The 16,207-nt window shown below is 53.7% G+C and overlaps 3 protein-coding genes across 3 annotated transcripts; 1 reads left to right on the top strand and 2 right to left on the bottom strand.

Moving 5' to 3' along the window:
* Positions 1–2,413: 2,413 nt before the first annotated feature.
* Positions 2,414–4,675, bottom strand: NCS57_00094800 (uncharacterized protein; the record flags this gene model as incomplete). Its single annotated transcript, XM_053051022.1, has 1 exon — positions 2,414–4,675. One exon carries the CDS (start codon positions 4,673–4,675, stop codon positions 2,414–2,416), a length of 2,262 nt encoding a protein of 753 aa, XP_052919537.1.
* A 4,154-nt stretch (positions 4,676–8,829) lies between these two features.
* Positions 8,830–11,040, bottom strand: NCS57_00094700 (uncharacterized protein; the record flags this gene model as incomplete). The annotated part of the gene is made up of 3 exons (XM_053051021.1): positions 8,830–8,874; positions 8,930–10,366; positions 10,549–11,040. The coding sequence occupies 3 exons, from the start codon at positions 11,038–11,040 to the stop codon at positions 8,830–8,832; spliced, it is 1,974 nt and encodes a 657-aa protein (XP_052919536.1).
* Positions 11,041–12,160: 1,120 nt separating this feature from the next.
* Positions 12,161–15,427, top strand: NCS57_00094600 (ATP-dependent DNA helicase; the record flags this gene model as incomplete). The annotated part of the gene is made up of 1 exon (XM_053051020.1): positions 12,161–15,427. One exon carries the CDS (start codon positions 12,161–12,163, stop codon positions 15,425–15,427), a length of 3,267 nt encoding a protein of 1,088 aa, XP_052919535.1.
* Positions 15,428–16,207: the final 780 nt, after the last annotated feature.

Raw genomic sequence — 16,207 nt, 5'->3', positions numbered from 1 at the left:
CGACTAGCAACTACTCTGCAGGGGCGCTGCTCTTTCAGGGACCATCCACCTCAGCCGTGCCGTGCTGTACGAGGTCTGGTCCCAAACGGAGAAATTCGCCGGCGTGTGGGTGAAATTGCCTGCAACCCTGCAAGGAGGGAGAGACCAAACATCCACCTGCTGCATCTTGAGCTCCATCTTTCTAGCTCACTGACGAACCCAATATTAACCAACGTCTCTGGACCCTTTCTTGTTGGACTAGACATGAGAAATTTTCAAAAACCCAACCGCCGCCGTCCCATTTACCGATAGCCCGGGTGACACACGGACGACCCCTAAGGCGCTACCGCTCCTCGCTTCCTTTCGAGGGTTCCGCACTAACACGCCAAGCTTCGGGGCTCTTTCGCTTTACGTGCTTGGATGGAGCTGTTTCTCTCCGGGACCATTTCCGTCTCCGATTCTCTTGACTAAGAGATACACGACGGCGAGTCCCAGAAGGTATTGGGTGCTACCGAGTTTCCAGTTGCTTGGCTAAATTACATAGTATCCAGAAGTAACCCCCTTTGTCTAACCTCGCATACATAGTCCTTCAACTACAAGCCTACTCGCAACCGTTGAGCAACCAACTTACACCGTCCTCTCAGTCAAAGAGCAAAATTCTCTTTTTACCCAACGCCATCTGGCAAACCTTCCAGTCCGTGCTTCAACAAGCTCGCTTGCCAAAAATGCCCTGACAGCGGCAAAAAGTCGCCCTTCCCGCGCCCATCGTGAGCCAAGTTGCCCAAAACACTCACCGAGGGCCACCCCACCATCCGGGCGTTGCTCCATCTCACCCGCTCGGGGCGTCTCTTCCCCCCACGTCGCGCTGCACAAACCCGGGGTGAGGCTCAGGGTCCAAGGCCAACAACGTTGGTCTGGCCTGTCGACCTGCAGAAAAGCACCTGATTTTTTCCAGAAATCTTCCATTCGTTCTGCGTGTCTCTGGCGCTTCAGCCAACCTTGGGGTGGGGAATCGTTGAAAACTGGCAACGTTTGTGTAACCATGAGTTACACTCAAACAAACGAGAATTTTGATTCATAATTGAGCATACTGGAGCTCGGCTGCTTGATTCAACCGAGTTGCTTGTAATCATGTGAGGGTGCCCTATGAACTGAGCTTAAAGGGGGGTTGTCCAGGTATATCACCACTCTCAGAACTCTGTACCTTGGCCTGCTCCTTGCATCTCAAGGTAGGTATCCATATTGGCATCAACAGTTCAACATAGAGCGGTCATCTTGCTACAACGAGATTGCCACACATCTACATCGTTCTTCGGACAATATAAACAAGGTAGGAATTAAACTCTGCCCTACCTCAACGCACCAATCCCCTTCAACTCTTCCCATCCATCTTCTCTTTGGCCGATCAATCGGCACGTGCTCACGATGCAGACACGTGCTCCCAAACAGGACAAAGAAAAGGCCCGGCCCGCAGCTTGACGAAAGTCTGATCTAATAGACCACGGACGGGACCGAAGATAGGAAAAGTGTGGGCCAAGATGCATTGAATGAGCTGGGGACTGATTCATGGATGTATGATAATTATATCATATACATCTCACGAGTCAAGACATGTTGCTCTCAACACAACTCAACAACATCAACAGCTTCGACAGTGATTTTAACATCGTTTTATTGGGTGAAGTTCCGGCTTTGCAGCCCCCGCTTCAGCGTTACTCTCCATCACATACAGACATAACAAAATAGTTGCCGCCGCTCAACCTCGGCCAGCAACCACGTCCCCTCCTCCTCATCCTCCACAACAACTATCAACACCCTTACCACCCGTCACTTCTTTTTCTCCATTTCACATCTCCGTCTACATCTCCCCCGCTGACTTCATCCTCCCCTTTTGCTACTCTAGCCAATTACATACAACAGGAGGTGGTGGTATCATAAGAACAACAACGATCGACAGAAGGGAAGATAAAAAAAAAAGACGACCAGTCCCGGGTCCGCGTCTAGAATGTACAGGGAAAGCGAAAACGTCGGGCAAAAGAAAAAGGAATATGAGACAGATTAGGTCGAGCAGTGAGGTGCCGACGCCGATTCATGCGATGCTTTATCAAAAAGGAGAAAAGAGATGGCTCCTCCCGATAGACGCTGGGTCCACGAGGAGCAGTGAGTGTGTTTGAGTGCGCGTCCTCGTATGTACGTGCACGGAGATGTGAAAGGAGAAAAGAGTGACAGAGCGCGAGATGCGCCAAAGGCGAATCTTGTTCGCCGAGAACCGCTCCTTGCGAGTAAAACAGATCCATCCGCGGTTCGTAAAGACTTTTGCATATGTTTGAGAAGGAGATGCTTGCGTCAGAACATCATGGGGTATATCGGTGCCTCATTAGGGGAGCATTAAGAACCTAGACGCTTCATAATGGTTCGTCGAGGCTCCAAGTCCTTAGACTCGTCGGTCACCGAGATTCAGCCAGCTCATATCTGACGATGTCGATGCCATAGCGAGCTGAGGTTGTGTGCTCACACCAGATGGAGGGTTGCGGGGAGGGGGAGGAACACTCGGCGACAGAGGTGTTCCAAAGTAGAAGCTCGGGTTATAGACGCTGCTGGGCGCTCTATCTGTGCCCCAGGGCTTCGCCTTATAGTCGGGATCCCAAGTTTCGTTGATACTCTCAGGGATACCACTGGAGTAGCCTGAGGACGCCTTTGAGGTGGGGCGCTCAATCTTACCAGCTACTCCATCTCTAAAGGGGATCTTGCTGTATTCTGCCACCACAGGGCTTCCAGAGTTGACGCGGTTCATCTCAGGCCGGAAGTCAAAGTTCAAGGGGGGTACAGTGGCAGAGTCCTGCGTAACACGGGGGTTGCGGGCTGCAATCGAATCTGAGTAGTGAGATTCGCTATCGGATCCGACAGTGTTCCTCTTAGGACCACCGAAGCCGAGAATCTGGAGGGCACTGCCGCCTGACCAGTATCGGTTCCAGCCGGAGCTTCTTCGCATGCCGTCTTGCGTCTCAAGAGGTCCGTTGCGAGGGCGAGGTTCCGCAACAGTTGGGTCGAAAGCAACACCTCTGGTGTCCTGACCTTGCAGGACGGGGTGTTGCATTTCCTGAAGGATGGGCTTGCTGATTGTAGCCTTCAGCTGCTTGTGCAGGGAACCAACAGAGCTTCGGTTAGTGCCGCTGCTGGGCTTTCGGGTGATGCTGGTCTTGTTCTTTCCAGCACGGCCCATCAGGATAGCCATGGATGAGTATGACTCCTGAGACAGCTGAGAGTTGTGACCGCGGAAGTGGGCAGAGTTTGGTGAAAGCTGGCCATTACCAAATGCCATCGGGTCCTTCTCATCAGGAGGATAGTTGTGTCGAGCATGAGCAGCTTCTGGTGAGGGTTGGCGAGTCTTCTTGCGACGACGCAAGAGCAGGAGGATAACAATAAGCGCGGCCAGGAATCCAAGAATCGTTCCCAGTGTGATACCCAAAATAGCACTGGAGCTAAGACCAGAATCACCACTCTTAGTTGCGCCGCCGACGGGGACAATATCAGTCGAGGATGCGGTGCTAGACTCTGAGAGAGTCCAAGAGGCAGTCGAACTGTCTGTCGCAGTGGCAGTTGAGGTTAAAAAGGTCGATGAGTCCGTGGTAAATGATTCCGTGCTCGTGGAGGAAACGGTCGAAGATGACTTGGTGGAAGTCGACTTGGTGGAGGTAGAGGTCTTAGTAGCAGAGGAGGTCTTGGATGAGGTCGTTTCGGCCAGGAGCTTCTGTGGCTCAGAGCCCAAGACCTTAACAGAATCCATCCAAGCGTTTTCCTTTCCGTCAAACATGGCGACGGGCAGCTTGTCACTGCCGCCAACGAAAACGATCTTCCCGTTGCTATCCTGGGCAACTGTATAGTCGTTGCTGCGCGCTTCCTTCGGTGCCAATGTTGCGTTGTACGCTGGCCAGTCGCTTCCGGTTGCATCGCGCTTCGTCAAAGCCTCCGAGAGGGTTACGGGTTGGTTGTCGGCGGTCCAGACCAGGTGACGGCGGACCTTGTTGGGGCTCGCGGTAAGATCAAAAACGTAGAGGCTGATAGATCCATCGTCACCGGGTACAAGAACAGCCCGCATAGAACTCGGGATGGGCTCGGAAAGGGTGGTTCCGGATAGTCGCCAGCCGGCGTCGGGGTTATACCAGGAGACGGCGGTGTTCGAGTCGCTGCCGCCAACAAAGCAAACATCGGTGTCGGACCAGGGAAGAAGAATAGGGTTGAGAGCCGATACAGTTGGTCCTGCCGCGAGGATGGTGTGTGGCTCTGAAGCGCCAATAACCCAACCCTCACTCGTTGCTGTTTCACTTCCATCCTTCGTGCCTGCGTAGACAAAGATTCGGTCGGTGCTTTTGAGGTAAGCCGCGCCATGGTGTTGGAGATTTTTCGTGATCGGGCTTGAGAGAGTAATGGTCGACCACTTCTTGTCCCCGTACGTGAACTTCTGCAGACCGGTATATGAGTCTGAGCCGCCGGTACCACCAACGACGAAGAGACCAGAGTCAGTACCAACACAAACCCCGCCGGAGACCTTCTCTCCAGTCGCCAACTTCTTCCATTCTGCGTCCTTCTCTAATGGTAGGGACATGAACGCATTTTGCGTATAAACATAAAGTGTGTTGTCATGAATGACAGAGCACGCCCCCGTCAGAGGCGATGGTGGCTTCGGTAAACTCATCGCAGCGGAAATTCCCAGTCAAATTACAACCTCGTGATTAAGTTAGTAGACTTGCGATGGCATGGCGGTTTCGATAATTCGCTCGGATGAGATTCGCGTCGCGGATCGAGTCGTTGCAGCGATTTGGCCACGGGCCAGTGGTGATGAAATCGTCGGTTTGGGGGTCGAAGTTCGACTTCGGTGATCAAGACGAGAAGCAACGGGTCGCGCCAAAGGAACGGGACGCGGGGTCGGATCGAATAGAAGGCTTCGCGGGTAGGGAATGAACAAGGTCAGTCGCAAGCAGACAAAGTTGCAGCTAGCAGACGTGGCGATATGGTGAGGCGAAAGCTGGGGAGAGCTGGCCGAATGCAGCGGACAGACAGCGAGCGTCGAAAGGAGTGGAACGGTGGCTGAAGTCTCAACACCACAGGTGCGAGTATTGGTAAAGAGAATAGTTCGACGTGAAGAGATCACATTGACTGCCTTGGATAGGAGCAGATCGTCGTCGCCGTCGTCGAAGGGGAAGAAGTGAGGTTCGAGTCGGGGGCCACAGGTTGCGGGAGGTGGGTGGCTGTTGGTCGTACGTTTGTTCGGTATGCCCCTGGGCAGGTAGGCGAAACAGAGGTGGCAGGGGAATGCACTCGGGCGTGTGAATTCGCGCTACGTGGGAAAAGGAGGGAATCCAGCGATGGGCAATAAACCTCGACGCTCTCGTGCCAGACGGTGTTGCGAGGTCTGGAATGGGTGTGCGGCAGAAACAAGCGCGAAAAGCAGAGCAGGCCAGAACGAGAGGGAGAATGAGAGGAACGATGCAGGACAGGAGGACGACGGGTTTGGCACGAACAGGTAGTGGAGAGTCGAGACGGGGGCCTTGTCAGAGGCGGAGTCAGAGAGACGAGCAAAGACAGGGCCTCAGCAGACGATCCATGGATCGAGAGACACAAACGAACAGGGGTTGAAGCTCGTGGGATCCTGGTTTGGATGCTGCAAACAGCCACTGGGCAAGCCTCAGTGCAATACACGAGCCAGGGCAAATTTGCTTTTCGGTGCTAAGGACAGAAACGCCTGTGATTCGGCAAGCCAGCAGAAACGGCTACGATGTTGAAGCCGGCCAGCCAGCCATTATCGTGAGCTTTGACCTGGGCATAGCAGCTTAGTATGGAGTTGAGAGAGAGCATGGACGAGGCGGAGTGAGTGAGGTGAGACGCCAGCGCCAACAGCGAGTGATGGACGATACGAAATGCGAGAACAGCAGGGATGGCGGGTCCTTCCTCAGAGGCTGGACGTCTCACCCAGGGGCGGAGGTTCCTGGTTGGCCAATTCTGGCCCCGCGCCAAACGTTCCATGACGCCCAGCTGCAAGGGTCCCGGCGGTCTATGCAGGCTGCCGATTGGTGGCATGGAGCATTTCTTCAGGGCCTTCAGGGCCTCCAGGCCTCCGATCAGGGGGGCGGCGCGGCCCCACGGACCCTGGCAGAGAGCACCTCACCCAGGACAAGGCTCCGGGCATTGAGGCCCGTTCTTCCATCCTGGGCATCAAGAGATTAAAATAGGGGAGGGGGCGAGCAACCAAGCAGCCACTAGAACCCTGGACGCTCGTCACCTTTTTTCGTAGCACTTGGGGTATTGTATCATCCATATAGGTAGCGCACAAATGCCCAGTACCACCCGGTGGTAATGAGATTCTGAGCACGGCCACAGGCTGGATGGCTCCTCTGTGATTCTGGCATTTGCATTTCGGATAGCGCCCTCTGCATAAGAGAGGCCAGCAATGCATGGAAATCTCTGAGCGCCCAGACCCCCCCTCGCAGCATCTCTTCCCCATTCCCTCGCATCGACTTACATGCCACGAATGCCCGTCGACAGGTACGAGAATCCTCAGGCTTCTCTAGGTATCTTCTCGTGTTGATTGAGCCCGCTTGAGCTCGCCTACGTAACCAACGTCGCTCTCCCTCACATCGTCCTCTACCTGATACGCTTCCCCCCGCGACGAGACGCGCAACACGTTCCGCACCTCACACAGCTCTAGAATCCCCGTGCATAAGTAGCTCCCCGTATAGCCTACCACCCGACTCTCACCGGCCGAGCGAGATTGGACTGGATTGGCATGAGAAATTGTGAGGACCGGACGCCGGGTGCGTTCCCTGCTCCATGCGACCTGGCGAACTCGGTCACTTGACAGCGCGAACTCGCGCTCGCTGAGTGATACCCTCATGGTGAGAGAGGCGCCATGGATTCGACTCGACTCCCACTCTGCTGAGAGGATTCCCACCAACCAATTCGACAAGCACCCCAGTCCTCCCAGGCACCGCGGTCCCATCCCCACCCAGCCGCCTCCAGATGAAACGCGCCATAACGCCCACCTGAATCCCTGACCCCTGGAGGTGACCAGGGTCGGATAGCGACCTGACGCTCTTATTGAGTGAGCTGGTTTTATTCTCCGCTCCTCGAACTCGTCTGCGAGATGGACAGACGCAAATAGAGTCTACCAGAGACGTTGACATTGATTGCATTTCGCGGGATGAAGGTTCGCTGGGCGGGGGGCCACCCACCTCGTGTCGATCCTCATTGCCCTTCCAACAGAGATCGCTCCATCATAATCATGACGGGGGGCTTTTCCAAGGTCCTTCCACGTGCTTCCGGTCTCGTCGAGATCTCGCCATCTCAGGCGTGTGCTCTCGCTAACGCACACCATCTGCAGCGTCGTTGGTTCTGATAGGAGCTGTCATCTGGGTCCCTTTTCGGCAGGTCGGCCGGCCACTTGACAGACCCGCGTCAACCAGAATATCGGGTAGTGCCATTTGGGAGTCCTTCATCTATTCACGATGATCAATTTTTATATACGAGAAACATGACGTGCTGTTATCGTCAACTAGTGACGTTGTTTACCATCCTCAAGTGCAGTTTCACTTAGTAATGTTTACCCTACGCTGGATTCATTGTCACTACCCGTCTACTGTTACGTACCACTATGCCTGATCGACCGCTCTACGCTGGATCTCCAACACCGGGCTTTTTTCCATATGAGCTAAAACATGATTTGTGAACTGATATTTCCCGATTTGCCTGCTGCAAATGGTGATCGTCGCCGTTTCCAGATGTGAGGTAACAGTTGCCAGCCAAGTTTGTCATGCGTTTCTGCGGTCGAAACCCTCAACGTGGAATCATGGGAAACGCTTGTTGAACCATCGCGCCACGCATGGACAATGTCAGCAACTGACTTTTCATGCCCTTTTTTGATGTGGGATGCTTAACTTCCAGCCAATACAGTTTGCCATGTTGTCACTTGTAGCCATCTAAGCGCCAACATCTCACCCACAGGTGGCACACGCGTCTAGTTCCCTCGCATCTACCCTAGAGGATATGCGGCCACTTTGGTGGCGAGGCCACCCTTAAACCGGCTTTCGATGTCGCCAAGATCCGAATGTGATAACAGAGCGCGCGGCTCTTCAGAAGCTTCACACAGGATGGTGTGGAATGCAGCTGATTGGCCCCTTCTCCAACTCGCATGCAGAGCATCATCACATCCCGCTCCCGCCCCTCAATTTCCCACGGGTAGAGGCTTCTGGGCCAATCCCAACACACTGGCCTGTCACATCATCGGCAGTTGTTGAAGATCACACGACTGCCGTGCTGTCTTGACCAGATGAATGCCTCAGCCAGCGTCTTACCAACAGGACTGGCAAAAACCCTGCAGCGGCACATTACAAAGGACGAAATCAATATATCTGTTGGATAACTGGACCTGTCTCAGTCACGCATCATATGTTGAGACATGTACATGTCCATTCACGGCAGTTAAATCATCTGTCTCACTCAACAGTATTTCTTGTGGTACCATATGTCCATTCTTGTTACACCCCTATTGATCACTTATACAAGGCGGGCACAAAGTCCCGCAACCTCGAGTCCCAATTTCCTCCTGATTGAAATCATTGCCCCCCTATACCACTCCCAGGCCACGCCAGACCATTCTGCTGGCCTTCTAATGCTTGTCCGTAAATGCCCCAAACTCCAAATCATCGCTGTAGGTGGGCTGTTGCTCATCCCATCATTGATATAATGCCGTTTCATCACCCCCCTAAAGTCATTGAAAGCTTAATACTGCATCGCCTGGTAGAGTCCCTGCATGGGCATAGGCATGTCTAGAGCCATCACGCATTGGCCGTCAACCTATGAGCTGGCCATCGTGGCAAAGGCCTCTGGTGGAAGTTGGGCCTGAATCTGGTTAGCTTACCGCTACTACAAGCCGATAAAAAAAGAAATCACATACCTTCTTCTCGTTGAAAATCACCAAAGCCTTATCGAATTCCCAGTTGACCTGGGTGAGACACATCTCCGAGTACTGAGGCGTCATGCCGGTTTGCTTTGAAAGCTCGGCGATCATCGCCTGGTGCTGGTCGGCCGCGGCGGGAGGGGGAGTGGGAGCCGCAAAGACGTTGGGAAGCGCGCTGTACGCTCTAAGAGACAGCATGTCACTGACCACACGGATGACTCCCCTACCCGGCTTGGCAGGTCCAAGAACGAAGACACGGGAAAAGCTGCGCTTCCCAGTCGCGTTGGTGCCTGGATCCTGCTCCTCAAACTCGCCATGTACCGTAATGATGAGACCGTCAACGCCTCCAGGGCTCTGACCACTGGGGTCCGCAAGACCCTGCAGAGGATGGCAATCCATGATGTACTTGGTCAACTCCTGCTTGATGTCGGGATGTCGGGTGAGTGGGAGAGTCTTCCAGGCGTCTTGGATGCTGTTGGCACCTCGGAACAATCGCTGCACACGGGCGTTCTGGTGGTTGATCTTGGTCAAGTTTCGGGAGAGCTTGATGTATGATCCCCATGGCATAGGGGCAGGTGCGTCGGGGTCCCGGGCTGAGTGGGTGCTGATGGAGACAGAGAACTGACTGTCCTCGTCGTAGAATCGAGATGCCAGGCCAGGCCGGTCGTTGTCGTAGCAGGCAAAGAACTCCAGGAGGAAGTTCTCGCCAACGCCTCCGACATCTCGGAAGTCAGGGCCGTTCTGAGGGATCGGCTTGGGTCTTGAGGCGGCCTCCTTTTCAGCAATTTGTTCGGGTGTGCGCAGCTGGTTGCCGTTGATGATTTGCAGCTTGGGGAACCACTCAAGGAGAGTGGCTGCGAAGGTGGGGTCTGCCATCTCAATAGGGTTGCCAGTAACGTAGATGGTCTCGAGGTGCTTGAACTTTCCCTTGAATGGCTGGAAAGCTTGCATGTTGGCCACCTGGTTGCCACTCATGTCGAGGTTCTTGAGGTGCGGGAATGTTGTAGCCACCACCTCTACCTGAGCGACGTCGTCGATGTTGTTGTTGGCGAGGCTGATGCTCTCGATGGCATCGCGCTTATCCTTCTCCGTCTTAAAGAGTCCGTCGCAGATGGCCATGAGTCCTTTGAGCGTCTTGAGAGCTCGCTCACGGGTGTCGAACATGCCTAGGGCGACGAGGATTGGATCCGCAGCAAGGGCGTCGAGCTTTAGCAACTTGTTCGCGCCAATGTATCTCTGGCTGAGAATTTCCTGGAGCTTGGCTCGAAGCTCTTGGGTTTCCTTGGATTCGACTCTGCTGCCGCGATCGGGTATTTCATCCACGCGGATGACCTCCAATTGTGCGCCGGCAAAGGTGAAGGTGTTGAGCTTAATTAGTTCCTCCACGTCCTCCTCGGTCGCTCCTACGTAGACGTAGTCGCCGACATAGTGGCTCTACACTGAGTTAGCAGGGAATGTCGAAGGTGATGAGCCAAGGTGCGGGTGGGTGTAATCATCTAGCGTGAATCGCATTTAAATCGCATTCAGATCGCATTGAAATCGACATATGACTTCCAAAGTCTCGCGTTGTCGCGTCGTGTAGTCCGCACCTGATGCTCCGTCAATGATAAACATACCTTTCTGATTGCGACCTTTCGCTTTGATCCGGTGCGGAGTGATGAAGCCTTGCGCTCCAGGAAGCCGAGAAGATCGTTGAGCCCGCCACCGGGGTTGCTCGCAGCCTTGCTCTCCTTCAAGCCACCAACTCGCACCATCTTGAGACCAGTCATGTCCTGTGACCGTGTCTTGGGGCCTCTGCCGGAAGATACGCTAGAAATGCGAGAGGCAAGAGACGAAGCTGAGCCATTGCTCAGGTGCTTCAGGACGTTCTGAGCGTTCCGCGAAGCGCCACGTGGGTTTGTGGTCGAGAGCCGGGTACTAGACCTGGTGGGCTTCGAGTCTGCATTTGCAGGCCGCTTCGAGCGTCGACCGGCGCTGTCCATGTCCAAGTCACCATCGCCATCCATGCGACCACCAGCCTTACGCTTAGAGATGCCACCTCTTGACGCAGCGCTCGCCTTGCGGGTCGCATTCCGCGCTGTAGTGGTCTGACGACCTCGGGGCGCCATGGTAATAGGCTTGGTAAGGGATGCGGTGACGGTAGGTGGTTTTTTGTAGGTTGTTTTTTTGTAGTGGTTTTTTTTAAGGGTTTTTTTTGTGGTTGTTTGGTGGTCTTTTTTTTCTTGGGTTTTGTTTTGGAGGTTGATGTTGCGCGAAGCTTTCGACGAGTTGAACAGAGATCAAGCGATGACGTTCGAGATGATCGAGCCCGTGGTTCAAGTCGAGAGCGCAATATCGAGCGAGGCGATGGGTGGTGGTTTGTGCTCAAGTCGGTGAGACTCTTTTGCAGTGGAGAGGCGATCAGAAATAGAACTGGTCGCTGTCGCTGTCGCCGCTGTTGTGGGCGAGGCGAGGCGTCTCTCGGTGAGAGGAGAGTCGTGTGAGGGTCGAGCTTGAAGGGGAAGGAACGACGGAAAATCAATCGCCTTGTGGTCGCTGTCGCACTTCCGGAACGCGAGAAGTAGCGGTGCGCTGGTTCTTCTGACGTGGGAATGCGCGTTTGTAGTTGAATGAGTAGAGTTTCGTTGAAAAGGATGCCAGAACGCAAAGGTTCTTCTGGGGGTCGATGTGACGTTTTGCAAAGCCCCACTGGTGCGAAGGTGAAGGTTCCCAGGCAAGCAGGCAGCCTTGCAGTAATATACCTGATTGGGACTAGCACCCGATATGAGTCAGTGAAACGTTCGCCCGCGAACACGGTGCGTTGACATGAGCTTGCCAAATTGGTGAATAATCCCTTTGTTCTCTGATAAAATTTCCTTTAAGAGCCCTTCAGATTGTCCGTTATTCTAGCGCTCTTTATCCAAGAAATTTCCTAATTCATGCACCCCTTTTTGGGTAGGTATTGTTGGGCACGGCAGGCTTTGATAAAGGGAATGACCACTGCATTGATGTCTGCCCGTCTTTGCACGTGACCTCGCGTTTCTCTCTTCTCGCCTTGGCGTGGCTTGGTAGGCCTGGTAGCTAGTGCGACGCGTTCCTGCCTGGATCTTTACCAACCATCAACTGTCAATATTTCTGTCAACAGTGATTGAGGTGGCACAATTGGACTACCTCGCAGTTCATGATGCTCTGATCTCCTGTATTCTGCTATAAATTCCGGATAGCCGCTTCTGCGGCGTTGCTTTCACCATGGACAGTGACGAATTCGACGACGATATTGCCGACGAGGACTTCATCACGGCTCTTGAACAGGTCTCATCCTCTATTGGTGGACAAGGCACCACAAGAACCATACAGAAATCGGCGCCCCAAGTTTCCAAGCCGACCAGCCAGCAGGATCCGGCGGCTGTAGCGGCCTTGGAATTGGAGGATCTTCCATCAGATGCCTTCTCATCTCCAGAGCCGCCCCAGTCAAGGCCACCCGCTTCTGCGACAATCTCAGCGCCTCAGGCTGCGCGGTCAGGATTTAGCAGGACGAGTTCAGGAAATTGGCGTCAGACGACCCTCTTCGGTGGCTCGATATCGAGTGATGGCCCAAGACCATCACAGCCAGCAACTGCACGCGTATTCCGTGCCGATCTTCCCCCAGAGGCGCGGACTCATCATGCGATAGACGAGGAGGCCATGAAAACCTGGGTTTACCCCACAAACCTAGGCGCCATCCGCGACTATCAGTTCAGCATCGTCAAGAATAGTCTTTTCAACAACACATTGGTGGCTCTACCAACCGGTCTAGGAAAGACATTCATTGCGGCAACCGTTATGCTTAACTTTTACCGGTGGACGAAGACCGCCAAGCTTGTCTTTGTTGCCCCTACGAAGCCCCTCGTGGCACAACAGGTTGATGCGTGCTACAACATCGCTGGAATCCCTCGTTCAGAGACGACTCTTTTGACGGGAGATATCCCCCCAGCTCTGCGTGTTGACGAGTGGGAGGCGCGACGGGTGTTCTTCATGACTCCGCAGACTCTTCTGAACGACATTTCCCATGGTTATGCGGATCCAAAGCAGATCGCTTTGCTAGTCATTGACGAAGCACACCGAGCAGTTGGAGAATATGCCTATGCCAAGGTCACGAAACTCATCCGTCGTTTCTCCAACAGTTTCCGTGTGCTGGCGCTGACTGCCACACCTGGATCAAAGATCGAGACGGTACAGGAGGTTATTGACAACCTTGGAATTTCCCATTGCGAGATTCGTACTGAGGATTCGATCGATATCCGCCAATATGTCCACCAGAGAAATACCGAACAGGTTGTTCTTGACCCATCCGACGAGATGTGTCTTGTTAGCGAGTTATTCACCAAGGCGCTGAAACCTTTAACCGACAAATTGACATCACAAAATATCTGGTTCGGACGGAATCCCATGGCTATCACAGCTTATGGCCTGATGCAATCTCAGAAGGAATGGTTTGCATCACGCGGGAGGCACGCAAACCAGGGAGTTCAACATATGATGCGAGCCGTCTTCAACGTTCTCACAAGTATCGCGCACTCCATAAAGCTGCTCAACTTTCACGGAATCAAACCGTTTTACGACAATCTCGTCGACTTGCGCAGTGAGCAGGAAGGCAAGGGGGAGAAAGGGTCCAAGTACAAGCGCCAACTTATCCAAGACTCCAACTTCCAGGAGATGATGGACAGAATCTCCAAGTGGCTACGCACAGATGGCTTCGTGGGCCATCCCAAGCTCACTGCCTTGGCGGATTGCGTGCTGAACCACTTCATGGATAAGGGAGAGGGCTCTGCAACACGAGTGATTGTCTTCAGCGAGTACCGTGACTCGGCGGACGAAATCGTGCGCATGCTGAACACCCATCGGCCGCTCATCAAAGCTAGTGTCTTCGTTGGGCAAGCCGACGGCAAACGAGGAGAAGGCATGAAGCAAGCCCAGCAGATCGCGGCGATTGAAAGGTTCAAACGAGGAGAATTCAACGTTCTCGTCGCGACATCTATTGGCGAGGAAGGACTCGACATTGGCCAGGTTGATCTCATTGTCTGCTATGATTCTTCAGCGTCGCCAATTCGAATGCTGCAGCGAATGGGCCGAACAGGTCGAAAGCGGGCGGGCAATATCGTGTTGCTCCTGATGCGTGGAAAGGAGGAAGACCAGTTCGCCAAATCTAAGGACAACTACGAAAAGATGCAAACCCTCATTTGCGAGGGAAGTCGCTTCAACTTCCGCTTTGATCTCTCGACACGGATTGTTCCTAGGGCCATCCGACCAGAGGTCGACAAGCGACACGTTGACATACCCGTCGAAAACACCCAAGACACGTCACTACCAGAGCCCAAGAAACGTCGAGTTCCGGCTGGAAAGAAGAAACCTCCAAAGAAGTTCCACATGCCTGATGGAGTGGAGACGGGCTTCCAGAGTGTGGCGAGCATGTTGAAGGTTGGCGGTAAAGCCAAGCAAACAAAGGCACGACAAAACCCGGAACTTAGTGACATCGCTCAAGTACCAGACCAGAGCAGGGTTTTGCTTAACGACGAGGAGCTTAAGGAGCTCAACCGGGCGTATCGTGACCTGCCCTTCAATCATACCGTCGTGGAGGAAACGGCAATACCAAGCATGACAGCCTATCCGGAGTTGCAGCGGCAATTGCGGCCGGTTTTCAAACTTAAGCATGGAACTCGCACAAAACGCTGCGTTGAGATGTGGAAGAAGATGGGAACTGACCCAGAAAGCATGGTGCTGCCTTGTCGTTCCGTGGATACGAGCGACTACTTGGAGATCCCAGTACCTGCATTTGCTGGATCTGATGATGAACCGCAGGAAGCGAGACCGCCTGCAAGAGCGAAGCCAACAAAACCAGCGGCACCAGCTAAAAAGAAGGCGAACAGGCAACCTCCCTCAAAGGCGCAGCCTCAAGCCAAGAGGAGAAGACTATCTCCCGTTCTGGAGCCGGAATCCTACGTTCTTGGTTCTATGGTGGACGATGGGATGTCGGACGAGGAGGAAGAAGAGGAAGAGGAGGAAGAGGCGACACCCCGTGGTCGTGGACGACCGAAGAAAGGCAGCAAGCCTCGAGGGAAGGGGAAGCGGAAGACTCAACGCAAGACCGGTGGGATCAACAGCGATGAGGTTGGCGACGATTGCGATCGAGATAGTGATCTGATGGAGACGGATGGCTCTGATGACGGCGAGGATTTGGTCGACTTCATCGTCTCCGACAACCATCCGATATCGAGCTTAAGGGAAGCTCCCACATCACCAATCTCGACAGGCGCATCACAACCGCCCGGAACGGACGAAACGGCGAAGCCTTTCTTTGTACCAACACGATTCTCGGCCACACAGGAAAGCGAAGACATCCCAGAGCTGGGTGAGCTTGTTAAGAAGAAAGCTGGTGGAAGATCGGCTGTGGAGGAGTCGGAGGACGATGTGACTACGAGACGGGCAATCCGTGGCCGGCGAGCCATGGTGGTGGATGAGAGCGACAGTGACTTTTAACGTTTTGGAACATTGTCGTGAGCCGATTCAAGAGAATAATGGGAGCATCATGATGGTCAACGGAACACATGGTAACATTAGGTATCTAGACTAAAAGGATCATGCATGAATGGACGAGTTACGACAGCAAGCTACGTCTTGCTGATCAACAACAATGATTAACACCCCAACCCATTTGCCACGTCTTTCGTCTCAGTAAGAGTCCTATTATTGTTGGTTAGCTCTTTACTCGTCCACATATGGATCCAAGAGAACAAAAGAGGCAACATCTCGAAACTTCAGAAACCCAATTTATAAGCACCACCACCCCCGACGCACCCACCAGGCTCACCGACGACCAGCTCACCAAGGCGTCCCGCGTGCAGCACACCCCCCGAGAGAGGAGCGGCGCACAGCAGGACAGGAGGCGAACCGGCCATTGTCAGGAGCTTAGCTGGCAAGTGCATGTTTCGAGGGCAGTCTCAGACGGCTCTTCCTAAAGCTTGAGGAGGGTTTGAAAAAAAGGAGCTCATCATGCGAGATGGAAGGAAATGCAATTGGATGTGGCGGGAACTTACAAAAGACAGATATGGGCGTTTTTGGAGGGTTGGGAAGTTGTTGAAGGAGAGGAAGAAAATTGCAGAGAAAAACGCGACTGGATGTGGTTTTGGTTCGTGTTTAAGCGACAGTGCCCCACATTCTAGACGCGGAAGCGCCAGACGCGTTCTTATGGCGTTCCATGCCGAGCTTCATCAGCCACATCACCCCCGCAGCTTGCGCCACACACGGTGATAGCCCCGG

The sequence above is a fragment of the Fusarium keratoplasticum genome, chromosome 1 (assembly GCF_025433545.1).
Source record: "Fusarium keratoplasticum isolate Fu6.1 chromosome 1, whole genome shotgun sequence".
Classification (NCBI taxonomy): Eukaryota; Fungi; Ascomycota; class Sordariomycetes; order Hypocreales; family Nectriaceae; genus Fusarium; species Fusarium keratoplasticum.
The sequence above is the reverse complement of the archived record's forward strand: the minus strand, read 5'-3'. Positions and strand labels throughout refer to the sequence as shown.